The 26,270-nt window shown below is 48.4% G+C and overlaps 1 protein-coding gene across 1 annotated transcript in view; it reads left to right on the plus strand.

Moving 5' to 3' along the window:
* The window catches only part of Inpp5d (inositol polyphosphate-5-phosphatase D), a 112,565-nt gene that overhangs the window by 73,985 nt on the left and 12,310 nt on the right, over nt 1-26,270 (plus strand). The window contains exons 9-20 of the mRNA XM_028876275.2: nt 474-597; nt 9,535-9,641; nt 11,915-12,017; nt 13,921-14,117; nt 14,537-14,654; nt 15,696-15,792; nt 16,276-16,414; nt 17,802-17,910; nt 18,060-18,148; nt 20,580-20,661; nt 23,052-23,141; nt 25,477-25,590. Of these exons, the coding sequence (XP_028732108.1) occupies nt 474-597; nt 9,535-9,641; nt 11,915-12,017; nt 13,921-14,117; nt 14,537-14,654; nt 15,696-15,792; nt 16,276-16,414; nt 17,802-17,910; nt 18,060-18,148; nt 20,580-20,661; nt 23,052-23,141; nt 25,477-25,590 (1,369 nt within the window). The remainder of the gene's footprint in view (nt 1-473; nt 598-9,534; nt 9,642-11,914; nt 12,018-13,920; nt 14,118-14,536; nt 14,655-15,695; nt 15,793-16,275; nt 16,415-17,801; nt 17,911-18,059; nt 18,149-20,579; nt 20,662-23,051; nt 23,142-25,476; nt 25,591-26,270) is intronic.

The following is a 26,270-nucleotide window of genomic DNA, read 5'->3' on the forward strand; positions in this document are numbered from 1 at the left end:
CAGCCTGGATTTTTCATTTTCTGAACATGCCCAGGCAAGTGTCTTCTTCGTGATTATTATCGGTAGATGCTCAATTAGCGGTTGTAACAAGGCCCCAGAGTGTGAATCTATTAGTAAGATTCTTCCCAGAAGTAGATGACACATCAGATTAATAACTGTTGTCAAACTAATCCGTGAATGAACCATTTCCCGACAGTTCATCTGTTCCCTCCACCGGATCTGTTGGGGACAGCTGGGTTGCACAATGGGCAAGCCTGGCTCATCTTCAGTGTGAGCCATTTCCAGGCACGCTGTGGAATCTAGGGGTGTTGTGGGGTACGCGTGTGTCAGGCCAGGGTGAGGAAGGCCTAGAAATAAGAGCCAGATAGCCCTACCTAGGACACTGACCCAGGGTTCCCCAGCCATGTAGACAGATGGTTCAGAGTCGGCATCCCCAGAGCCCAGCCACTGACTGCATCTCTCCCACTCCGAAGGTGAAGTCAGAGTCCCTGGGCATTCCTCAGAAAATGCATCTCAAAGTGGACGTCGAGTCTGGGAAACTCATCATTAAGAAATCCAAGGATGGTTCCGAGGACAAGTTCTACAGCCACAAAAAAAGTAAGCCACCCGCTCCCATCCTACCCCAACCCTCAACACACACCCCATGTTCTGGTTCTGTGCGGGGCTCTGACAAATGACCAGCTGGTCAACAACAAGTGTCTTAGTTACTTTTCTCCTGCTGTGACAAAAACACCGTGGCCAAGACAACTTACAAAACACAACATTTGATGTGGAGCTCATGGTTCCAGAGGGTTAGGGTCCATGGCTGTCCTAATGGGGGGCATGGCAGCAGGCAGGCAAGCGTGGCACTGGATCAGTAGCTGAGAGCCTACCTACGTCTTGATTCACAAGCAGAGAGAGGGTTAATTAGGGATGCACAAAGCCTACCCCACACTGCCACACCTCCCCCAACAAGGCCACACCTCCTAAGTCTTCCTAAACAGTTTCACCGACTGGGAAGCAAGCATTCAAATATATGAGCCTATGGATTCCACAGCAACTGTCAGCAAAAGCAGCTTCCCTCCCCCATTTTTGAGAGTGGTCCCTGTCCCTGAGTGCTCTCTGAGCTTCTCTCTGCCTATGGCATTCCTTTCCTGCTATCAGGACACACCTCAGGGGTCTCCCCTGCATACTCTGCCAATAGCCCTGGGAATGAGTTTATAAGTTAATTACTTGTCACAACTGTCCCATAACAGTCCTGTGTGTATACGTGGGGATTTCATGTGTCTGTGTGCGACTGTTCACCTCTTCCCTACAAGCATGCAGTCACCTCACTGTGCTGGAACAGGCCCTGCACTGACGGCGTGGCCAGGAGAGCTGCTGGGCTGGCACCCCTTAGCAAAGCTCTAACCCTGTGGAACTGAAGTATTTGAACTCTGCGTCTAAAAGGTCCAAACTCCCATCCCAGCTCCGTCACTCAGAAGCTAGGGACCTTGACCCACCTCTCTCAGCTTCTGGTTCTGGTTCTCAGGGATGAGAAAGATTGAGCAACCACACGTGGCTTCCAGCCCGGCACCTAGCCTCCCTCAGACCAGCTGTTCCCACGGGCACGGCTGAGCCGCGGCTGCTCCGGATGTCACGCTGGCCAGTGTTTATGCACACAGTGAGAATGATCCCCACCACAGCTTGATGGAGAAGCTGCTGCGGGCAGAGCCGTATCCAGGGCAGCAAGAGACCCATATGGTCCCTGCCCACGTGAAATTTGTATTCTGGTGCGTTGAGGGTGAATAAGTACTCAGATAAATCTATTGACCCGGTGGTTTCAGCTACTTGGAAGCTTTGAAGAAAACAGAACAGCATGATATGTAGAGGTCCTTTGGGAAGAAGGAATGGTTTAGGGAGCAGACAGGAGGCTGGCCCTTTTAAGCAATGAGCATGTGAGCCGAGACCTCAGGTTGTATGAGCTGAGACCTCGGGGTGTGAAGCAGAGGCAGGGGCCTGAGGGAAGAGTCTTCAGAGAGGGCCGACACCATGAGGTGGAATGACACAGGGTATTGAAGGTGAGCGGAAATGGGCCGGGGTGCTGTGGGAACAGAACTGGAGGGCAAGGAATCGGGGTTTGGATGCCCTAGCCTCCCGGGCAAGATAGGTATCTCATGAAGAGGACTTTGGAAAAACTCCCAAGCAAGAAGTTTCAGGCTAGACGCTGGTGCTGCTGAGTTAGAGCCACAGGTGGTTCTGAGGGTGAATGTATTCAAATCCAGGCTCTCCCTCTGGCCAGCTGTGCCACATCAGCCTCTTAACCTCTCTGTGCCTCCAGTCTGTCTGTAAAATGGGAATGATGACAGTGGATGCCACGTGGAGACTGCGTGAGAAGCCATGAATTCATGCTGAGGACGGGGCCTGTTGACCCTGCGCCTCCTCTCCTGAGCCCCTCCTGGGCACTGGCCCTGTCAGCGGTAGGGAAGGACCACGATAGTCCTGGGGAGGAAAAGGTCTCTTTTTCCCTCTTGCATCTTACGTTCTTGGCAGAAGCCAGGACCGATTACCAAGAGGAAGGAGAATGGATTGCTCACATCTAAGTCTCAGGTGACGTGACGTGGAAGCCCTCCCAGGGAAACCGGGACTGGGAGGATGGCTGAGCAGAGTGTTGCCGGCAGGTTTGGGAGGAGTGGGGAGCTGGAGACTGTCAGCACACAGGGGCTGGAAGTTAGGGCAGTGGGCGGAGCTCGGCCAGGCCTGGGAGCTCAGCCTCCTCTCAGCCTCCTTTGTCCTTGACAGTAAGAGTCCTTCCCTCCAGGTATGGACAGCATGCTTGTCACGTGAGGGCTCTATCACCAGCTCAAAGACAGACTAGAAAGTCCTTTCTGCCTCCCCATCCCTTCTGTCAAGGTGCTATGTTTTGGGGTCCTGGGTCCTCAGACCCATCAATAAATACCACAAGCGTATTAGAAGTCCAGAGCTGAGTTCCCAGCTCAGCCTGCGATGTAGTTTGGTGCTTTCTCTCTGCTCCTCAGTCGCATCTTGTAGTGCTGCTACAAGGGTTAAAAGGATGACGATCAAAACATGCGGTGCCCGCCCCAGCATGGAGAGGGTGCTTGGTGCATTGGCTGCTGCCCGCGGTGACACTGACGAGTGTCCTTCCCATGCTCTAAGGACAGAGTGGAATGGGGGTGGAGGGTGGAGAGATGAATCCGGAAGGAGGGTCCCTGGACTCTGCAGTAAGAAGCTGTCAGGTAATCGTAGAGTTGAGCTCACAGCATCAGGCCAGGGCTCTGCCTTACCGCGTCCAGCTGGGCAGCGGCAGATGGTTTGAACAGGAAGCCTGTGCCAGAAGCGGCTGGCTTAGATAAGTGCATGCCACTTGTGCAAGGAGAGTAGGTCAAGATCCACTGCAGCGGGGTCACCGGTGACAGCTAATGAGGTCACACTGAACTCCTGAGAAGTGCTGAGAACTGGGTTTCGGTGCTAGGTGCCGTGGCCACTGTTGTGTGACTTACTGCCCATGCTCCTTGGACAGAGACGCCCATTCCACACTGTACCCACGTTTCAGAGCCTCCTGTGTGCCATTATGTATATGTAGCTTTCCATGTCAATCAAAATAAATAAACAACAGGAAAGTGTGAGAGAGAGGAGGAAGAGAGAGAGAGAGGCTTCTTTTCTGTGGATGTTTTATTTTATTTGGTTGGTTGGATTTTTTGTTTTTGTTTTTTTGAAACAGAGGCTCATGTTTTCTAAGCTAGTTTTGAATTCACTGTGTAGGCTAAGGCTTGTCTAGAATTCCCGATGCTCCTGACGCCACCTGCATTTCGTATGTAATCTCTATCTCATTGGTTTCTAGAAAGCAGAAAATACAAATAAGCTAATGTTTAAAACAAAATCCTGCGTTGCCAGATGACCTTGGACTGTACCCTCCCGGAATCTGTTCAAAGTAATCGCGTGAGGCTGCGTATGGTGGTACAGCCTCTTAGCCCCAGTGCTTAGGAGGCAGAGCAGGCAGCTCTTCATGATTGAAGGCCAGTGTAATCTACACAGTGAGCCTTGGGCCAGTCAGGGCTGCATAATGAGACCTTGTCTCAAAAAAAATAATAATTAATTAATTAACAACAGTAATAGTGCAAACTGGATGTTATGGTACACGTCTACAATCTCAGCACCTGGGAAGCTTGCACTTTCCTTTTTTAAACTTACATTTGTGTGTGTGTGTGTGTGTGTGTGTGTGTGTGTGGCGTCAGATTCCCTAGAGTGGAGTCACAGACAGTTGTAAACATAGATGCTGGCAAACAAGCTCATATTCTCTGCAGACATAGATATTCTCTTAACCACTAAGCCTCTCCAGCCTACACTTTAAACGAGAGTACACAACAATTCGTCTTGTGTCATACGAAAGGACCAGTGCTGACTATTTCAGGTCCTACAGAAACCAGAAATTTCACAATTCAACCTCAAAATTGCAAATCTCAGTCATCTCCTCTTCAGCTTACAAAAATGTAATGGCGGCTTCTTTACTGAAACCTCTTTAGTTGGAGATGGCTCAAGATTTGGTGTCTTTTATTCTTCTGAGCTTGCAGCTACGAAGGGAGCATGACAAAAATGAATGAAAAGACAAAGCACCTGAGGGGATGAGTTACATGGATAAAAGGAGGTTGGACTATGAGATAAGAACGTAAGACTGAAATAAGCTGGAGAGGGCTCAGCAGCCAAGAGCACTGGCTGTTCTTTCGGGAGACCTAGGTTTTGTTCCAGCATAAACGCGACAGCTCTCAATCATCTGTGACCAAGTTCTGGGGGACCAAGTGCCCTCTTCTGCTACCAAACCAAATGGGTGCACAGATACATGCAAGCAAAACACTCTTACATATTACATAAAAATTTAAATTAGCTGTGTGGTAGTGGCACATGACTTTAATCCCAGCACTCAGGAGGCAGAGGCAGGTGGATCTCTGAGTTCAAGGCCAGCCTGGTCTACAGAGTGAGTTCCAGGACAGCCAGGGCTACACAGAGAGACCTTGCCTCGAAAAATTTTTTTAAAAAATAATTAATTAAAGCTAGGAGTGGTGTTATATGCCTTTAATCCCAGCATTTGGGAGGCAGACAGATGGATCCCTGTGAGTTTGAGGACAGGCTTGTCTATGTAGAAATTTCAAGGATAGTCAGGACTACATAGAAAGAGATCCTGTCTCAAAGAAAAAAAACCCAGAATTTTTAATTAAAAAATTTTAAATTAACAGAAAGAGGAAAGAAAAAGGAAGAACCATTCAGCACAGCACAAGGGTCAGAGGCAGGGGAATCAGGATTTCAAACCAGCCCCAGCTGTACACAACCTTTTTTCAAAAATCCAAAGAAATAAATAGATTTTTAAAATAAAAAATTTAAAGGGCCAGAGAATGTAGAGTGCTTGTCTATCATGTGTGAGGCCCCCAGTCCTGCCAAAAATAGAATGAAAACATTGAAAAAATAAAAAGGTAAATTCGAGGGGAGCTCTCATAGGTGGGTTTGTTTTGTTTTCATCTTCTGAGGCAGAGTCTAATGACTCTGGGCTAGCCTGGGCTAGCCCGGGCTAGCCTGGAACTCACTATGCCATTCAGGCTGACCTCAAACTTGACCCAATGGTGGTGTTCCTCACTCAGTCTCCTGACACACTCTGTTGTACACAGCGTGCTTTTCTAATTGATGCACTGGCTTAGGGACTTCACCGCCACAAGTGTTAGTAAAAAAATGAGGAGAAAGAGAAAAGCTCATCAAAGACCCCAGAAGAGCAAGTCACCGACCGAATAGCACACATATCCAGGGTGAGAATGTCCCGAGTGTTCAGCACAACAGAAGAGGCACCTCCGACAGTGGGGGGGGGGGGGAGGCTCCCAACACTGAGTTCTAAGGAAAGGCCCTAAAACTTCCAGAGTGAGGCAGAATAGAATACATTGGAGATTCCCCAGCTTCTGTGGGTGCTCAGAGAACTCCCAAGACTCGGCATGGGACCCCATTCTGGATAGGACTTGTTAAGTTGAAAGGATACAAAGAAAGCTCAACACAAGAGAAAAGCACATGAGGAGAAGCCTGGAGGTCTTCACACGCCTCTAGAGAGTGGTTCTCAACCTTCCTAATGCTGCAAGCCTTTAATACAGTTCCTCAGGTAGTGGTATTTTTGTTGCTACTTCATAACTATAATGTTGCTGCTGTTATGGATCATAATGTAAATATTGTGTTTTCCAATGATCTTGGGCAACCTATAAACAGATTGTTTGACTCCTAAAGGGGTCATGACCCACAGGTTGAGAACCACTGTTCCAGACACTTTCCCACTGGAGTCATAAAGGACATACTCAACCCCTCCACCTCTGTTAGTTGTGACAAGTCTACCGGGGACTCTGATTAGAGACTCAGTGCTCGAGGTGGTTGGTTGGTTGGTTGGTTGGTTGGTTGGTTGGTTGTTTAGTTAGTTTTGCAGTCATGAGGATCACAAGGTCCTACGCATGTCAGGCAAGTGCTAGAGGAAAATAGGAAAAGCAGGCCAATGTGCAAATAGACAGCCTCATGGGGCCCAGGCACTCACTCCTCATCCTCTCCTTCACCTCCCAAGGGCTGGTGTTATGGTGTCAGCCACTAGGCCTAGCCGCAGGTAAGGACTTCCCCAAAAAGAACTCCAGTAGCTCAGGAAACAGCGAAAATTGACAAATGGGAGTCTATGAAACTAAAGTACTTCTGGCCAGCAAGGGAAGCAGTTAACAGAGCAAAGAGGCAGCCTACAGAATGGGAGAAATCTTGGCCAGCCATTCATCTGACAGAGGATTAATATCATAGTGATCGCTGCACACCCGTGTTTATCGTAGCCGCGTTCATTATAGCCAAGTTATGGAACTGGCCTTGGTGCCCACCAGCGAATGAAGAAAATGTTCCTGTGTGTGATGGAATGGATATTACTCAGCCGTAAAGAACAATGAGATACCACTTATAGGAAAATGGACGGAACGGGAGATGAGAAGGAGAGGGAGGGGGAAGGAGGGAGATAGAGAAAGAGAGAGACAGCGACAGAGAGGCAGAGAGGACTGCTAAGGGAAAGGGGACCAAGGTGGAGCAGAGAGGTGGACCACATGGAGTAACTGTGCAGTGATCTAAGTACATCATGTGTGTGAATGAAGATGTTACAATGAATGGATATGTTAATAGATGCTAATTTAAAAGTCAGGCAGTTCTTAGAAAATAGTTAACAGGGGATGTTACTGTGTCAAAATGAAGATGTAAACAAAGAAAGAGGATGACATGGAACGTGAGAAAGGTCCCACAAGAGGGACGAAGGGTAGACTCCAGGGTATTGAAGAAGGCAGGTTCTCATCAGGCCTCAAAGTCACCAGACCTAGAGGTTCTGGGAAAGTGCTTAGACACAGGACACAGGCAGCAGAGAGTGCTTAGCCACGCGGGAATGAGTGTTACAGATGGGAAGGAGAATTCGAATCAAGGAAAGCACGTAGCACAGGGTAGCTCAGTGTGCAGCGTGACCCGCAGCACCATCAGAAAAGAAAAGAGCAGGGCAATTGTACACTTACAAAAACCCAGGAAAAGCTTAACATGGCGTTTTTATTCCTTGAGAATTTCATACATGTCTGCAATGTATTTTGATCATATTCACCCCACACTCCTCCCCCAACGCCTCTTAGATCCGCCCCCACCCAGCCCTCCTCCCAACTCCACGTCCTCTGACTGAGTCAGTCCAGGTGGTGCTGCCCATGGCAGTGAGACCACGCCCTGGGTCTTGGTGCCTACCCGGGGCCATACCCTTAAAGAAAATTGCCCCCCCAGCAGCTGCCTGTCAATAGTTCCTCAGCTAAGGGAGGGGTTCTTGAGGCCAACTCAGGAAAAGAAGAGCAAAGGAAAAGACTGGGGGCTGGTCTGTCAGGAGCCTCGTCATAGTCACGGTGACACGGCATTGAGTGTTTAGCTATGGTGTTGGAAAGATGATGGGGAACTGCAGTTATGTTCGGTAGGGAGTCAGGGGGGAGCACAAGGTTGTATGTGTCGTCGACGACAACAACAACCAAAACAAACAAACCAACAAAAACCCAACTAAACCTTCACCTTCTACAGTAGAAAGCTAATAAGTAATAGGAAATCTTTCCTGTGTTGTGTGTGTGTGTGTGTGTGTGTGTGTGTGTGTGTGTGTGTGTTGTGCATGAGTGTGGGCATGAGCTGTGGCTGTGTGCTGTGTGGAGGTCAGAGGACAGCTTCCAGGAGTCAGTCTTGCCTTCTACCTCATTCTGCCTCTTTGAGCATACTCCTGGCTGGCTCCCGAGTTTCTAGGTAATTCTGTCTCCACCTCCCATCTCCCTGGAGGAACACAGCATGCTACTGAATCTAGATTTTTCTTAGTTTTCAAGATTGGAATTCAGGTCACCAAGGCAAATAATTTTACTCCCTGGGCCATCTCCTGACCCCAGAAAATATTTTCAAAGGAAACCTCAAGATCAGGAAGCTGAGGATTTAAAAAAAAAAAAAAAACACGGGATGGGGGCTGGAGAGTTGGCTCCGGGGTTGAGAGCACTTGTTGCTCTTGCAGAGGACCTGGATTCAATTCCCGGAACCCACATGGCAGCTCACAACCCTGTGTAACTCTGGTCAAGTAGGGTTGGGGGGAGATCTAATGCCCCCTTCTGGTCTCCAAGGGTACTGCATGTATGTGGTTTACAGACATACAAGCAGGCAAAATAACCACACGCATAAAATTAAAAAATTAAAATGAAAAAGAAACAAGAAATGTGATAAATTTCCAAAGAGTTAATTGAGAAACTTGAAATTAACTGCCTTTAGGGGGCAGGACATTGGAGGAAGGTGGAGAGGAAAGGTACTATTAACTAAAGGGGAAGAAATTATGGAATGATTTAATTCTTTTTCTTTCTTTTTTGTTTTTTTGAGACAGTGTTTCTCTGTGTAGCCATGACTATTCTGGAACTTGTCTGTAGGCCAGGCTGGCCTCAAGCTCAGAGACCCATCAGTCTCTGCCTCCCAAGTGCTGAGATTAAAGACGTGTTCCACCACTGCCTTGCTCATTTTTAATTTTGTCTTTATTATTTTCAATTGTGTGTATGTGTCTGTGTATAAGAGTGCAGATGCCCCCAAGAGACCAGAGGAGTCACATCCCCCTGAAACTGGAGTTATAGGCGGTTGTGAGCTGCCTGATGGGGGCGCTGGGAATTGAACTCAGGTCCTCTGAAAGAGCAGTATATGCTCGTAAGTGCTGGGGTACCTCCCTTGCCCTCCAACTTTTGATAAGAAATGAAAACTACAACTTTTATGTGAGTTTTTCACAAATGAAGCGGAACAGACAGGAGCCGGGCAAGCAGAGTGGCACAGAGGGAGAAGATGAAAGGATGGACAGAGTCACACAGTCTGTGTAGTGAAGCCACTTCTAGACGGTTGTGGGTACCACACTTCTCAAGAATGCACCCTAGGGCTTAGCCCGGGATGTGAGGGTCAGGTCGAGGGTTGGGTGCCTAGAATGTGGTGGACATTGGACATGTTGAAGGAGCAGATGACGACTCAATGAACCTTGGTTTTCTGAAGTCCTGCAGCTCATCAAGTCCCAGAAGTTTCTGAACAAGCTGGTGATTTTGGTGGAGACAGAGAAGGAGAAAATCCTGAGGAAGGAATACGTTTTTTCTGACTCTAAAGTAAGTGACAATAGATATCTAATGGAGGGCAAGAAGGGACATGTGTCTGGAGGACGGCGATGTGCCAGGGGGTGCAATCATTAGCTCCCTGGGTTGTAGAGCACCCTTTTCACAGCTGGGAAGCTGAGCTTAGGTGGTCAGGTTCTGGGCCAGCTGGAATTTGTCAAGTTCTTTGCCAAGTGCTGTCTTCAGCTGAGAGAAGGAATCCCCTGCCTCATGCCCAGTGCTGAGGAGCTGGCCAGTAGGCTTCAAGTAATAGTCTTTCCTAAATAGATTTAGGAGTCCTTTGGGTCAGCTTTGGACTTAAATCTGAATCCTGACCAATACTTCCTTGTGAGGACTTCTGTTTTGAAACTCTGCCCCACTCAGGTGCCTCTCCCATCATGGCTGACAGAGGAAGAGAAACTATGGGCCATGAGAAAACCCCTGGATGTGGTTCTCTGCCCTCTGATTGCTCACCTCAGAAGTCACCCCAAATGGTCTGAATGCCACACAGAGGCTCTGCTGGCCATGCTCATCAGTACCATTTACATGAGGCATGAAAAATGGATGGAAGAGCAGATAGTGTGTGTATCCTGACGTGTGGCTGACCCTGCATGTCAGATACTAGAGACAAACAAGCTAATGGGAGGAGGCAGGGATCCTTGTACAGTCTCACGGAGGTAACGCCGCCAAGTTCCCCAGGCATCTACATTCACCTGGCCTGGGAGTGAGTATGAGGGAACAGCGGCAGGCATGGGTCAACAGGAACAGTGGAGAGGGAGTGCAGACAGATGACAGGAAGTAGAGAGAGGTCACACAGCTGGGCAGCGTTCTGGACTTGAGGAGCACAGGTCCAAAACTAGTTATTTCTGCCCAGTGACTGCCCAATCGAAAGGGCTGAGACACCGACTCTTGCCAGCCTCAGCTAAAGACAGGCTTCAGTAAAGAAGCTGCTGTTATGTCTTGATGAGCTGGAGTTCTGGAGTGGACAGTCGTGAGAGTCGCAGTCATGAGGCTGAATCGTATAAAATTGCTGGCTTTGTAACTAGGGACACCAGGCATCCGGCCTTTCATATTGCACTACTTGAAATTTTGTATCCTCTCATTTAAAACCAGCTGCCCTATGGACAACAGCCCTCTTGACTAAGAGAGGGACAAGTCAGCTTCATGCCCCACTGTGAACACAGGAAAAATACGTGCAAAAGATTAGGGAGGCTCTTGTCTTGGTGTACTCTCTTGTCTTTGCTTAGTTTTGTTAAGTTTTCTTTATAAAAAATGTTGGATTTATGTACTTGGAGGTGGGGCTTGCACGTGCCACAGGGCATGCGCAGGGGTCAGAGGACAGAAGTCGATTCTCTCTATCTACCATCTGAGTCCCAAGAATTGAACTCAGCTCCACAGCAAACGCCTTCGCCTGCCAGGTCATTGCATTGGCCCTAGTTTCTTTAAATTTTCTTTTATTGAGTAAGTAATTCAGTCTCATTGGTTTTTTTTTTTTTTAAGTATCAAATACAAAAGTCAAAAGTTTAAAACAAAAACAGCACTCACCACTAACTGATGCTGGACTATCCCCTTCCAGGTGTCTTAAGGGCTTTTTGTTTGTTTTTATGTTTTGCTTTGGTTTGGGCTTTTTTGAGACAGGATTTTGCAATGTAGCCCTGTCTAGCCTGGTACTCACTATATAGCACAGTCCTTGAACTCATGGCAGCCTTCTAACCTCAACCTCCCACGTGCTGGGATTAAAGGCATGAATTCCCATGCCCCATGCATGTTTTTTCTTAAGATGATAGTGTAGTGGTGGCACCCAGACCATATTTACCAAGTAGCTTCTCATAACTAATGTTGTATCATCGCCACTTCTCTGTGGCTAAGGTACTTCTGTACCATAATTTTAAAACTCTATGGAGTTCTAGCTTAGTAATGGTGTAAAACATAGTTATCTGTGAGTCCCCTACCTATGGACACGCTGCAGTACCCCGATGTGGTTGGATCTTGGTGCAGATTCTAATTTTTGGCTTCAGTTGACACCCTTGCAGCAGAATGGCTGGGTCCAAGACGCCACATGCTCATGGCTTGAAACAACACCTCTTCAGGTGGCTGCTCTTCTTGTTTACAGAGATATATAGAAAACTCAGTCTGATATATATATATATATATATATATATATATATATATATATATATATATATAAAACGCCCTCTCAGTGTTGTTAAGCTGACCACATCCTTTGTAGAAGCCAGTGTGCAGGGAAGTGGAGGTCCTTCTCAGTGTATCTGCCCTTCCTCCTCCAGAAGAGAGAAGGCTTCTGCCAGCTGCTGCAGCAGATGAAGAACAAGCATTCGGAGCAGCCGGAGCCCGACATGATCACCATCTTCATTGGCACTTGGAACATGGGTGGGTCCCTGTGCCCCTTCCCTCCTGCCAGTTTTGCTTGGGTCCACCTTCCTGCCTCAGCATCTGCACATGGCGCAAGGGGGCGCCTCCATCTCTCGTTCATAGTCCTGGTCTCGGTCCCATCTGTACGACCTCTGTTCTGGAGAATTCTACCTTTGTCCAATGATGATGAACAAGAAAAATAATGAGCTTTAGGACTAGTGCACCCCAAGAGTAGTCACAATAGGTAACTCTGTAGCTTGCCAAAGGACCCCAGGTCTTGAAGAAAGAAGTCTGACCCTGATTTATGTAGGGAGGAGGTAAGGGGAGAGATAGAAAGATCAGTGGATGGATAGATGGGTGGATGGGTGGGTAGATGGATAGATAGGTAAATGGCCCTCAGTTTAAATTCTGTGTAAATAATGTATAAGTTTTTAGCATAGGTTGTGGCTAGAAGTAAATAAACAGCAAATATATATGCTAAATATATGGTAATATAGTCCATATGATATATATGTAAGTGAAATATTTAAATAATTATTTGGTATAAGTACTCAGCTAGAAATAAAAGCTAAAATACAAAATATATATTGGGCTATATATATATACTATTATTTATATATTATCACATAATATTACATTAAATATGTACATTATGCTAATTGTCAATTATACTATATAATGTTTTGGTATAAATATTGATCTAGAGCCGGGCGGTGGTGGCGCACGCCTTTAATCCCAGCACTCGGGAGGCAGAGGCAGACGGATCTCTGTGAGTTCGAGGCCAGCCTGGGCTACCAAGTGAGTCCCAGGAAAGGCGCAAAGCTACACAGAGAAACCCTGTCTCGAAAAACCAAAAAAAAAAAAAAAAAAAAAAAATTGATCTAGAAATAAATAGTTAGAAAATGTCCAATTAAATCTGAATCTTAGACAGACATCCATTCCATGGGGAATACTTATTCTAAAAATCACCCATCTACCAGAAATTCAAATTTAACAGGTATCTTAGACTATTATTAACTCCTTAGCCTCTCACTCCTAAGAGTTCATGCATGTGACATGGGGAAATTTCTAGTTTTCTTGTCTGCCTGTAAAGAGTTCTTTTGGTTGGACATGGTGGGATCTTTTCACTGTACAGGACAGGAGTGCCCTGTTGGAAGAAGACACATGGGTGGGGCAGGCTGGAGCCCTGCTGCACATGGGCAGGATGGGAAGGTCTCCATATGTGGTCACTGAGAGCCTGGGAAGCAGAGTTTGCAGCGATTGTTATTCAGATTCTTGGCTTCCTGTCTCTCTGTTGGCCAAGAGACACACACCCCTTAGGAGTATGGAGAGAACATCTATCTACCCATCCTTAAGGCATCTCCAGCAGTAGACCTCCCATCCTTCCTTGGAGGAGCTGCTCCCACTCATTTTTAAAAATGGAAGCTGAGGAGCATGGAATGCTCTTCCTGTTTCTCTGCTGAGCACCTCATCATCTCAGTTCTTAGCTAAAGGGAACTAACTTCCTTCCGGGAGTTTGGTGTTTCCTGGCAGTGAAGGGATAGAAGCCTCCATCCTGAACATGTCACTCACCATCAGAATTGTAAACTCCTGAGTGACAGGCAGGGCCACAGCTCATGTGTTACTGCCACCCTAGAGCCCAGGACATGTTTGCCACCTGTTCAGTTAGATCAGGGCTCCGTAGAGGATCTCCCAGCTTTCCATTCTTGGGAATGTAATAGTACCTTCACAACAAGATCTCACTGAGCTCTGACCACAGCTGACATGTAAGGTGATCTCAGCACTGAGTTCTTCATCTAGGGCATTTGCCTCAGTGATTTTTGTAACTATGTGATCCTCCTCCCCCACTGTTTTGAATCCCCCTGATGCCCTTGACCTGACATGCCTTTGACTCACTTGGTGTTGGGTTTTGCTGTTGAAGGTAACGCACCCCCTCCCAAGAAGATCACGTCCTGGTTTCTCTCCAAGGGGCAGGGAAAGACGCGGGATGACTCTGCTGATTATATCCCCCATGACATCTACGTGATTGGCACCCAGGAGGACCCCCTTGGAGAGAAGGAGTGGCTGGAGATACTCAGGCACTCCCTGCAAGAAGTCACCAGCATGACATTTAAAACAGTGAGCTGCTGGCCCAGCCCTGGGTGGGGAAGACAATACGCTTTTCCAAGCATCTCAGACAGACAAGATACTTCCAAAGATGTATAGGAGTTCAGTGGTTCCCCCATTTTCAGAGCTAAAGATATGCATCCAGGTGCCCTCCTCAGAAGTTGATAGGGTCCTGAGTCCCCCACCTTCCCCACTCCTGCTTAAAAGGATAATCTTTACTTCCTGGAAGTACCTTCAGCCCCAGGTCTCATCTGCGAGGTACTTTGTCTCATTCTTAGGCATTGCTAGAAGTTCCCCTGAAAGCTAGGGATTACAGACAGGGTATCTTACTCTCAGGGTGAGAGCTGGGGTGAATCCCTTTGGGGTTCTCGGGGTTCCAACACCACACCCCAGCCCGATGTTGCAACATCATCTCCTGCCACCACCACCAGGTCGCCATCCACACACTCTGGAACATTCGCATAGTGGTGCTTGCCAAGCCAGAGCATGAGAATCGGATCAGCCACATCTGCACTGACAATGTGAAGACAGGCATCGCCAACACCCTGGGTGAGCAGAAGGGGGTCCCAGTCCCAGGCTGCGCCTCTTCCTTCCCTGGGCAGTGTCCCCAGATTAAACCCTGAGAGGCCTGTCCTGGGTTCCCTTAGTCTTTAGCAAATCCGAATGGTTTCTCCTGCAAAAACTCATCCAGGGTCTATACCAGCTCTGGAGAGCTGGTTAAAATGTGGGTTCTGACTTAGTAAGTCTCAGGTGGTTTCCAGAGTGGCATTGGCCCTAGATCTGATCCTCCATACAGAAGCCATGGTAGAGTGCTTGCTTAGGGTGTGCAAGGTCCTGGGTTGGGTCCCGAGCACCAAAAGAAAGTTAAACAGATATCTCTCCCCCCAGTAAAAAAGATACATATGCTCTTTTGGTTGGTGATGGCCCCTGTCTACCAACCCTTTGCTTTCTAGGTTTATCAAGCACGTATTTTTAAGCCCTAGAATCTCTGGTTTAGGCATCTGGTATCTGCCTCTCCAGCGGACTCCCTGGGGCTGGTGTGCTGACCCTGGGAATATACTTTAAAAACCACTAATGTAAAATAAAAATAAATTAAAACATGAACAAGATGTGAGTGAGTGTGTGTGTGTGTGTGTGTGTGTGTGTGTGTGTGTATGAGAGAGGGGAGGGAGGAAGGGAGGGAGGGAGAAATGGGGGGGTGAAGGTTTTTTATCCTGCTTGAGACCCTGAATAGATAATCAGTTTACTTAGCTGGGGGGGTGTGCACCCTCCAAATCCCAAGGTTTCAGGCTGCCATGTTCCTCCCTGTCCCCTATCTGCTCAGTACAGTGACCCCCAACATCCCATACCCAGAAATGGATGACAGCAACATCCTCCTTCCTCTGTTCTATATAGAAGAATCACAAGGCTGCTGCCATCTGCCCATCACCGGCATGCCCCGCCCCTTGTGACCTGTCCACCTTCCCCTTTCCTCGGTCTGCTTCTCTTCCTCTTTTTTAACAGCGTTAGCGTCCTTTGCCTCACCTCGACTTCCGACCCCTTGACAAGCCTACCTGGTTGACATTCTGCTTCTTTTCTTTCTTCCCTCAGGAAACAAGGGGGCTGTGGGGGTGTCCTTCATGTTCAATGGAACCTCCTTGGGGTTTGTTAACAGCCACTTGACTTCTGGAAGTGAAAAGAAACTCAGGTATTGGCCCCCATGCCCTCCGCGCACCCTGATGGCTTGCTCAGCCTCAGACCTTCTGGGCCTCCGTTGCCTAAACAAAGACAGCTATAGCATAGTACAGACCTCAGGTGTATGTGACTCTCGTCTGGAGGACAGGAAGGATGTCGTTAACCTAACAGGTCCCTTAAACCTGGTCCATTTCTAAAGGAAAATACTCCTCAGGAGCATCCTGTAGCTCAAAGCTCATTCTGTCTGCAGGCAATCCTGTTGTGACCATAGCCCTCTAGTACATTTACTGACCCTACTTCCTGATAGGTAGATTCCTGCTTGGGATCCAGACTCTGTGATCCCACTTGGGTCTCCCAGGTACGCTCAGGTGCCCACTGAGACAGAACTGCAGTCTACGTCTGTTTCCCACATGTCAGCCCTGACTTCCTGCCATGGCAGAGTAAGGACCGTACCCCGTGCTAGATGTGCTAGAAGGCCCTTGTTTCCCTGAATTAGGCGAAATCAAAACTATATGAACATCCTGCGCTTCCTGGCCCTGGGAGACAAGAAGCTAAGCCCGTTTAACATCACTCACCGCTTCACCCACCTCTTCTGGCTGGGGGATCTCAACTACCGTGTGGAGCTGCCCACCTGGGTAAGGAGAATTCGCCTTGAGCGGAGCTGTGCGGGGACAGGGCTTCCCAAGAGTCCGCTCAGGACAGACGGACGAGCAAAGAGACACATGGACACTCAGAACCAGGCTAAGGCAGCCGCTCCTCTCTGGGACTCATTACAGCTCCTGTCTCGGAGCCTCTGTCTTTCTTTACAGTTCCTTTCTGATTGTGTCTACTTTGCCCCAGGACTTCAGTGGCCACCCCTCATCACTGCCACTGTCCCTGCAGTCTGCCAGCCAGCCAGCAGCAGCCTGGCTGGGTGAGGAAGCACAGACATCTTGAGGGAGCAGCTCACTTATCTCAACAAACCATGGGATCATTGGTGGGTCCAAGGCATTGCTTGCCTGCCCACAGGAAGGGGACCAACAGATGTGACCCCAGGATAAGTCTAGAGCCCACACAGTTGTTTTTCATGCTCATAGAAGTTGAAGCAGGAGACAGCGTGGGGTGGAACAGTGAGTGTCCTTCTGTCTAGAAGTCGGAGTTAGCGGCCTGTTTCACGCCCACTGAGGGACTTTAGTGCATTCCCACACTCTAGTCCTGTGAGGACAAAGGGATCACAGCAGGAGCTGACCCTCTTGTACAATCAAGCACACAGAGAGGCCAGGGAGACCCTGAGAGATGGCACATTGTTTATAGTTGTGGTTGAACCTCGGGTGTCCCTTTATCTCAAGCATTTCTCCATGGGACCCCATGTCCCTGAGCTGTCTCTGGGCCTCAGCCACCATCTCAGCTCTGTAGACTGAGCATCTGCAGCCAGTCACCACACCTTCCTCACCAGAGATCCCCAGGTGACATCTTTCTTCCTTGAGAGTGAATAGGCAGGTGTGAGAAGATGTGAGATGAGTTCACATCCTGACCCTCCTGGGGAAGGGTTGCCAGAGCTCCACACTCACCTGGGCGGGAGCCCAGGGCCTGGTTCATAATCACAGAGAAGTAGACGGGAGGGAGACCTGCTAGACGCCAAGGCCAGCACAGCCCCTACCCCACAGTGTGGCGCCAGTTATTGCTGAGTCGGTCTCAAGGAGGGTGGTGCTCAAGGCCTCAGAACCAGGAGTTGCCTCCCACCTGCGGGTTTACAGCTGGATGCCCTTGTTCTCACAGAAAGAGCCAGGGAAAGCAAAGGAAACATCCCGCCTGTCTCATGAAGTGTTGTTACCAACAATGGTGTTTACAAGCCAGTATGCAACAACAGCAGATGCCACATGCAAATTTGGGCTAGCCTGGGGTTAGTTATGGTGATGTTACAGCCTTTCCAGGCATTCCTTATCCTTACAGCAACTGAGACTGCTGGGGCCCCCGGCCTTGGTGTGATCGGTGCGAAGTGTGGTGAGGAATAGTGTCTGACCTGGCATGTCTCCATTCCAGGAGGCAGAGGCCATCATCCAGAAGATTAAGCAGCAGCAGTATTCAGATCTGCTGGCCCATGACCAACTGCTCCTGGAGAGGAAGGAACAGAAGGTCTTCCTGCACTTTGGTGAGGGCACACTGTCTCTCCTTTGCACCCTTCCCACTGTCCCCTCTCTGCCTGATGACCTGACCAGGGGAGGGGCCGTGTCTGCAGAGGAGGGGAGCTGGCCTGGAGGTATTGGGGAAGCCAAACTGGGGAGCCTGTGTCTGTTTCAGAGGAGGAGGAGATCACCTTCGCCCCCACCTACCGATTCGAAAGGATGACTCGGGACAAGTACGCCTACACAAAGCAGAAAGCGACAGGGGTAAGTCCTCCCGGGGCAGCTCTCGGGGCCCCCCCAATTTCCTTTGCCCAACCCACCATTCCATGGTGGTCCCTAGGAAGTGGGACACATCCTCCATCAGCAGGCAGCAACAAAAACAGAAATCAGGATGCACATGCGGGGGTGGGGATGTACCTCAGTTAGGAGTGCTAGCTTGGTGTGCACCAAGCCCTGGGTTCCGACTCCAGCCTCAAGCCAGGCATGGCACCATGCACCTCTTCTCCCACTGCTCAGGAGGTGGAGGAAGCAAGAGGATCAGGAGTCCAAGGTCATCCCTGACTACATAGTGAGTGTGAGGTCACTCTGGGCTTGATGAGACTGTCTCTAAAAACAAAACTTTCACGTGCAAAAACTGCCACCAACTCGCACACGCAAAAAGCTGACTTAGTAATGGTCCTATTCTAAGATGCTGAGAGAACTTTAGTGTTGGTTCCTAACTGTATAGAAAGGCTAGTTTTAAAGATTTGCTTATTTTTATTTTATGTGGGTGGGTGTTTCTGCCTGCATGAATCGCATACGTGCAGTGCCCACAGAAGCCAGAAGAGGGTGTTGGATCCCCTGGAATGGGAGTTATGAATGGTTGTGAGCTGCCCTGTAGGTGCTGGGAACCAAACCCAGGGCCTTCTGCAAGATCAACCAGAGTTCTTAACCACTGAGCCCTCAGTATAGCCCCGTAAAACTGATTTTAAAAGACCAAAATAAATGAAGTCCCCCACCCCCAAATTCTGTTAGCTGAGATTAAACAGGTTTCCATGAATCTGAGTGTGGTGGTGCATGCTTGTAATCCCAATAGTTGAGAAGCTTAGGTGGGAAAATCACAGGTTAAAGGCCAGCCTGGACTAGATGGATAGACTCCAAAACAACACCAGCAAGACTGGTCTCTTTGCTACAGGGCTTATCAGAACCTATAAGAGCTTCTGAGCATTATAGTTCTCCATAGGTAAAGTCTAACTAAACTGATCACAGAGTGGCTATAATATATTAACAAGGCCATTCCTATTGAAAAGAACAGCATTTGGGGAAAGATGCAATAATCTATTCATTTATTCAAAGAGTTACTGATGGGTGAGGAACTCTCCTGGGTGGTGAGAGGTCAGAATTGAAAGAACCTTGGCCCCAGGCTGTCTATAGGAGGAGAGAGAAGACAAGCATGCAGCTGACGACCCCAATAGTTAGCATGATATCACAAGGAGCAGGCAGGGGAGGAGACAACCATTGGACAGGAAGGATGGGGAGACTTCTTAAAGATGCCATCTAAGGTGCCTTGAAGGGCAGTGGGAATATGGACGGGGAGGTATGAAAGGAGAGAGGGGGTGACACATTCCAAGTTCAAGGAGCCACTAGAGAGAGCCCAGCCAAATACAAGTTCTGGACATTGGTCACTTTTCATGGGGTCCAACCCAAGGCCATCCTTGGTAGTCTTAGTACCTAGAAGACTATGGTCTTCTCCTAGCCCAGGGATAAGCAGTACCAGATGATGGGCATAGAGAGCTGCTTAAGCAAAGGATGCAGAGAGAAGGCTCAGAGCCCTGTCTGGATGAGATCTAGGTACTACCTGGGCTTGGGGGGAGGAGACAATGGAAGCTGGGAGGATTCTAGCCGGAAGGAAGAGGGGTCCAGGTGCAAGGTGAGTTAACCTCATCCACAAGCAGCACTCCAGGACATCTGAAGGTGTGGAGCCCAAAGTAGAGTTTCAAGAGTTGACGAGTTTAAAGCTTAAGTGAAGTAAGCAGACTCAGAAAGGCAAATATCACATTTTCTCTCATGTGCAGATTTTAGATTTAAATACATATTCTTATTTACTTTTAAATATAAAAATATTTTTATATATTTACATATAACACAGACATATAATATATATGCCATCAAAGCAGAAAGGAGGCTATGTGGGGGAAGGGAGGGAGCCAGAAGAGGAGGGGAGGGAGAGGAAGAGAGGGCACTAAAGGATGACTCTGGGCCAAGTACGATGGTACATATATGAAAATGTCATGATGAAACCCAGTGTTTTCTATGCTACCCTAAGAAGAAACAGTTACAAAATAGCATCAAAGGCTGAGATGGCTCAGTCGTTAAGAGTACTGGATGATCTTGCAGAGAACCTAGTTTAGTTCCCAGCACCTACATGGCTGCTCACAACCAACTGTAACTCCAACTCCAGGGCATCCAACACCTTTTCTGACCTCTGTGGGCACTGCACCCATGTGGTGCACATACATATATGCAGAGAAAACACTCACACAGAGAAAATATATTTGAAATAGCTTAAAGCTACCTGCAGGGAGGTTCCCTAAAGAGCCAGCAATGGATGAATTTGTGGATGGCAGATTTTTCCAGTTAATATTGGAGTTTTCGTTTTTTACTAATAACAAAGGAAGCAGTGAGTCTGCTATAAAACAGTGATGTTGCTTTGCAGATGAAGTACAACCTGCCCTCCTGGTGTGACCGAGTCCTCTGGAAGTCTTACCCCCTGGTACATGTGGTTTGCCAGTCCTACGGTGAGTGGAGCACTAGGGAATGTAGACTAGGACAGTGGCAAACCCAGGGGCTTCAGTATGCTTGGAGCCCCAATCAGGAATACTGAAAGAGTTGGTACATCCCTGTCTTCCTTGGCCTGCAATGCAATAAATAGCCCTGCTCAGAGAGATATTCAAATTATAAAGCACTTCTAAAAGCAGCTTCTTTCTTTTTTCTTTTAATTGAGATCAAATCCACCCCCACTTCCTCCCCTCCAGTCCCTCTCCTGTCCCTCCGGCACTCTACCCTCCCAATTTCATGTACTCTTTCTCTCTTTTTTTAAACCCACTCAGTCTACCTAGTGCCGTCTGTATTTGTGTGGGTGTAGGAGCATCTATTGGAACATGGGTAGCCTTGTAGAGACCAGATCCCTGAAGAAAATATCCTGTCCCTCCCCCAGCAGCCATCAATGGCCACTAGCTCCTCAGCTAGGGGTGGGACTTCATGAGCCCCTCCCCCATCCATGCTGGGATTTTGGATGGCTTGATCTTGTGCAGATCTTGTACATGCAGTCATAGCTGTTTTGGTTTGCTCTCATATTTCACAAATGTTTCACTGCATCTGTCCACTCCCTCTGACTCTTACAATCTTTCCAGCCCCTCTTCTGCAACGATCCCTGAGCCTTTGGAGGACATAGGTGTGATATATATGCCCCATTTAGAACTGAGCACTCTATAATCCTTTTCTCTGCATGTTGACTACTTGTGGGTCTCTGTGTTAATTGCCATCTACTGCAAAAAAAAAAGCTTCTCTGATGAGGGCTAAGAAATGTACTAATCTAGGGATATAAAGATAATAACTTAAAGGACAATATAATACTATGATAATTTAGCAGAGTAATAGTAGTAGGTTCTCTCCTAAAGCATGTGGTCCAGCCAGTCACAGGCTTTTGGCCCAGTTAACAGTAACAGACATGAGTTCTGTCTTGGGGGATGGGTTTTAAATTCAGTCAGAAAGAGGTTGGTTACTCCCATGACATTTACGCCACTACTGCATGAGTGGGTATATCTTTCCACGTCAATTGTCACTGTGGCTCACGGGGTTCACAGATAGGTAAGATTGCTGAATATTTTTCTTCCCTAATAGCATAAATAGGACCTTCAGGTACTATTCTTTTTAAAAGAATCATATTGAGTTTGAGTCATATAAAAGCGATGTTTTTGCAGGTATAAAACAGCCAACTACCAGGGATTCAGATGGTTCAACCTAATAGATATCATTAAATGTGTTCATGTAGATTTGGGGAGACCTAAGAATATTTCACTGTGAGGCTAGAGATATGGCCCAGCACTTAAGAGCACTTGCTGATCTTCCAGATGACCTGAGTTTGGTTCCCAGCATATTTACTAGATGGCCCACAACTACTTATAACTCCAGCTCCGAGAGATACACCTCCCTCTTCTAGCCTCCAGGGTTATCTGTACACACACGCACACACACATACACACACACTTTGACTAGTGCCTAGTCAATGGCACTCAGCCTCATCCCACAATGCACCACGAATGAGCAATTCACAAGCCAGAGACCCCTGATAGGCAGTTCATGACCCATACCTGTTCAGCTGAGCCCTCATACCTACCCACCCCTCGGAGTGAGGAAATAGGTTGGAGGAGTTTTGCCACTGTCTGGCAGCTGCCTTATGGTCCCACCCTCTCTGGAGACCACTAAACTCTGATCCCACAGATGAAGTTGGCTTCTGTGCCCTTTATCTGTTCATGTCTACTGTCACACTGGGCTAGTTTAGCATATGCATTACAGTCCGTCCCGTCCCGTCCCCCACCCACCCACCACCACCACCACCACCCCCGCAACCCCTTCTCTTGATCCGTGTTGCCCAGAACTGACCTCACTGGACGAACTTCCTACAGCACCTGTAAATGTGCGATACAGCAGCATCTCTCACACTCTTAGCTCACACTCTTACATCTCTTACACTCTTAGCTCACACTCTTACATCCCTTACACTCTTGGCTCACACTCTTAGCTCACACTCTTACATCCCTTACATTCTTGGCTCACACTCTTACATCCCTTACACTCTTAGCTCACACTCTTGCATCCCTTACACTCTTGGCTCACACTCTTAGCTCACACTCTTACATCTCTTACACTCTTACACCACTCACAGCTTCAGCCAAGGCACTGTTCTGCCCTTCAGAACCTGAAAGAGGGACAGGAGCTATGTATAGCTCAGGGGTAGAGTATTTTCCTGCCATGCATAAGGCCCTGGCTTCAATCCCTAGTGCTACCCAAGCCAACCAGACAAAATAAACAAAGACAGAAAGTACCCACACTGAGGTAATTGATCAGCTCTGGGGCTGGCTGGCCTTCTCCATCCCTGCTTAGAAATAACTTCCCTCTCTTGCAGGCAGTACCAGTGACATCATGACAAGTGACCACAGCCCTGTCTTTGCCACTTTTGAAGCAGGAGTCACATCGCAATTTGTCTCCAAGAATGGTAAGCAGTGGGCAGCGCCAGCTTTCCTTGTTTTCTTCAAAGACAAGGGCCCTAGGGCACTTACTCTGGTTGCAACTACCAGTTGTCCATGTTAGACATAGACCCCTGCTTCCCACGGGACCACAGTCTGCCTACCTGGTCTCTTCATGTCCAGGAAACCTGCTTTTGAAACTCCTTTTGGTGTAGTTAAAAGTGGGAGTTTGTAAATTGGTGTTTACCAAGGTATGGGCTAACACCGAAGAAGATTCTGGGCTGGGGACACATGGGTGACCGTTTATTCATGATATATGTACTTTAGTATGTTTTAAATATGTCTCTTCTGGATAAGCAAGTGTTTCAGTTTCTTCCAATTGTGGCATGTTTTATTTAATTACATCCACGTTTAAAAACTGACTCCAATTAAAGAAGTTATTAAGCCAATGTTAGTGGAGGTGTGTAGTAGGTTGAGACGGTGAAAACTGAGGAGGTGGGAGGCAGATGAGTGAGACCTGAGACTGGAACAAGCTGACGTTCAGAGGTGCCATTATATTTTCAAATTGCCCAGCCCGGCCCTGGTTGCCAGGCTCCCCTTGGCACAGGGGGGCTGTGGTCTGTTAGCAAGTCCATCCAGCCCTGTCTTAGGTGGTCAGGAAGCCATGTGGTCGTCTTCTCTGCCCACTCTTTACCACAGTGCCACAGGAATCCCGAGTGTGAGGGACCCAAATACAAACAGAGGATAACTGTCTCACTCTGTGCCCTCTGTGCTGAGAGACCTAGATGAAACTAAACCATTGTCTTCCTGGGATGCCCTTCTCCCTACCATTGGATCAAACATCTGTGGGCTGATGTGACCTCCCTTCTCCACCCATGTCTTCACGTCTGTTCTACCCGCTTGATAGCCTTTAGGCTCCGCCTCCTCCCGCTCACACCCACCTCCCCTTTCTCTGAGGTCTACAGCATTGGTAGAGCAGCCTCGGTCACCGCTCCCTCGGTCACTGGGTAGAGCAGCTTCATTTTCAGGCTTGCTTTCCTTCTGCTAGGACTCAGCACACGGCAGACGGTGGGAAATACCGGCCACCGGTATTGATCTGTGATGGGACATTTGTCTGAGCAGAGTCTGGCCAAGGTGCTGTGGGGCATAGAAGAAGGGAAGGAAGGAAGCTTGACAGGCATGGTGGAGGCTACTCTCAAGTGGCTTAGAATTTATATGGGGGTCGGGCGTGGTGGCGCACGCCTTTAATCCCAGCACTCGGGAGGCAGAGGCAGGCAGATCTCTGTGAGTTTGAGGCCAGCCTGGTCTACAGAGAGAGTTCCAGGATAGCCAGGACTATTTCACAGAGAAACCCTGTCTCAAAAAGCCAAAAAAAGAATTTATATGGGAAGACAGAACATTTGCTTAAAACCAGTTCAAGATCAAGTGTAGTGGGCGTGCCTCGAGTCCCAGCACTTAGGAGCCAGAGGCAACAGGCTCAGAGTTCAGTGCCATTCTTAACCACCTAGTGAGTTTAAGACCAGTTTGGGGTATATATAAGACCCTGTCCTACAAAACAAAAACCACGATAAAAACCAGTTTGAGGTGTGTAAATTAACACAGTTATGAGCATGTTAGCTGAAGGCCAACAAGTCCGAGAGCCCACAGTAATGACTGGGCATAACTGTGCCAAGGAAGTAAGGGCAGTTCTCCCAAGCTGTGGACTCAAAACAGTAGATTTGGGTGGTGAACCTCTAAATGGCTGTATGAACTCTGTCAGAACTAGTGGGGAAATCTGAGCATGTTGGTTCATGCCTTTAACCCTGGCAGTTGAGGTCTTGATGTAGGAGGATCATGAGTTAGAGGCCGGCCTTGGCCATATAGTGAGTTCCAGTCAAGCCTGGACTTTCTAGCAATAGGAAGGAAGGAAGGAAGGAAGGAAGGAAGGAAGGAAGGAAGGAAGGAAGGAAGGAAGGAAGGAAGGAAGGAAGGAAGGAAGGACGGACGGTAGAGATTAGTTAGTAGGGAGGCTGCAGGTGAGATTGAGGGGTTGCCTGAGGCCACACAGATTTGTTGGCAAAACTGAGATTAGATCTTGGGTCCTTGCTGTGTTTACTCTTTCTGCTCCGCACCCTACATGGCCAGCCTGTGACAGACCACAGAGAGGCTGTGGCCATCATCAGGGATGCTGAGCTTGCATGGTGAGTCATGAAGCTTTACTTTAAGGAAAATCTCTCCTTCCGCCTGGACGTTCCCCATCCTCGGGCCCTTAGAGGGAGCCCAGCATGGTGGGTGGACACAGAGGAAAGAAGCTGGAGAGACGCTGGGAGAAGCCTCCATCTCCAGGTACAGTGTGCAGATGAATCCCTGGTCTGCCCTCTCCAGGTCCTGGCACTGTGGACAGCCAAGGGCAGATCGAGTTCCTTGCATGCTACGCCACACTGAAAACCAAATCCCAGACCAAGTTCTACTTGGAATTCCACTCAAGCTGCTTAGAAAGTAAGTGACTGGTAAACCACCCTTAGGGCGACTCTTTCACATAAGCACCTTTCATTAGTGATCGATCCCTCATTCAATTTCCTTTCTCTCTGATGAGGATTCATGAATGGGCCTCAGGGGGTTCACTGAAGTAGGCTACAGGAGGGGTACCTAAGAGGCTACCCCGTGACTATGAGGCTCCTTCTCCACCCCTGTGGTCTGTGCTTCCACCGCCTCAGCCCTAGAGATGGGGGCAGCCACTAGTATACAGACCTCTGGGCAAAGCTCCAGAACTCTGAAGATCAGACAGGGTCTAAACATCTGCAGCTGCCTTCCCATGTGGCCCTGGGCCCCCTTGCCCTTTCCATATCATGGCACTCTCGTTGTGGGGCTCACTGTGGCTGGAAGCAAGGTAGGGATGGACAGTTCCATTTCAGGTGGCCATGTTGAGCACCGGCTGTGCTTATGAAGGCTCCTTTCTATGTGTCTCCAGGTATATTGTCTGAGGCTCCCATGCAGGAGAGCCACGTGCTTTCTACCTCTCCCTGGGATGGCCTCTAGCGTAATGGGGAAGGGTATGAACCAATTCTGCAGACAGGCATGGACCTTGCCTCGAGGGCCCAGCAGTGCTGCCAGCCAGAACTCTGCCCCCTCGTACTCTTCTGAGCCTTCCTTCTCTAATCCTTCCCAGCCCTTCCTGG

The sequence above is a fragment of the Peromyscus leucopus genome, chromosome 13 (assembly GCF_004664715.2).
Source record: "Peromyscus leucopus breed LL Stock chromosome 13, UCI_PerLeu_2.1, whole genome shotgun sequence".
Lineage (NCBI taxonomy): Eukaryota > Metazoa > Chordata > Mammalia > Rodentia > Cricetidae > Peromyscus > Peromyscus leucopus.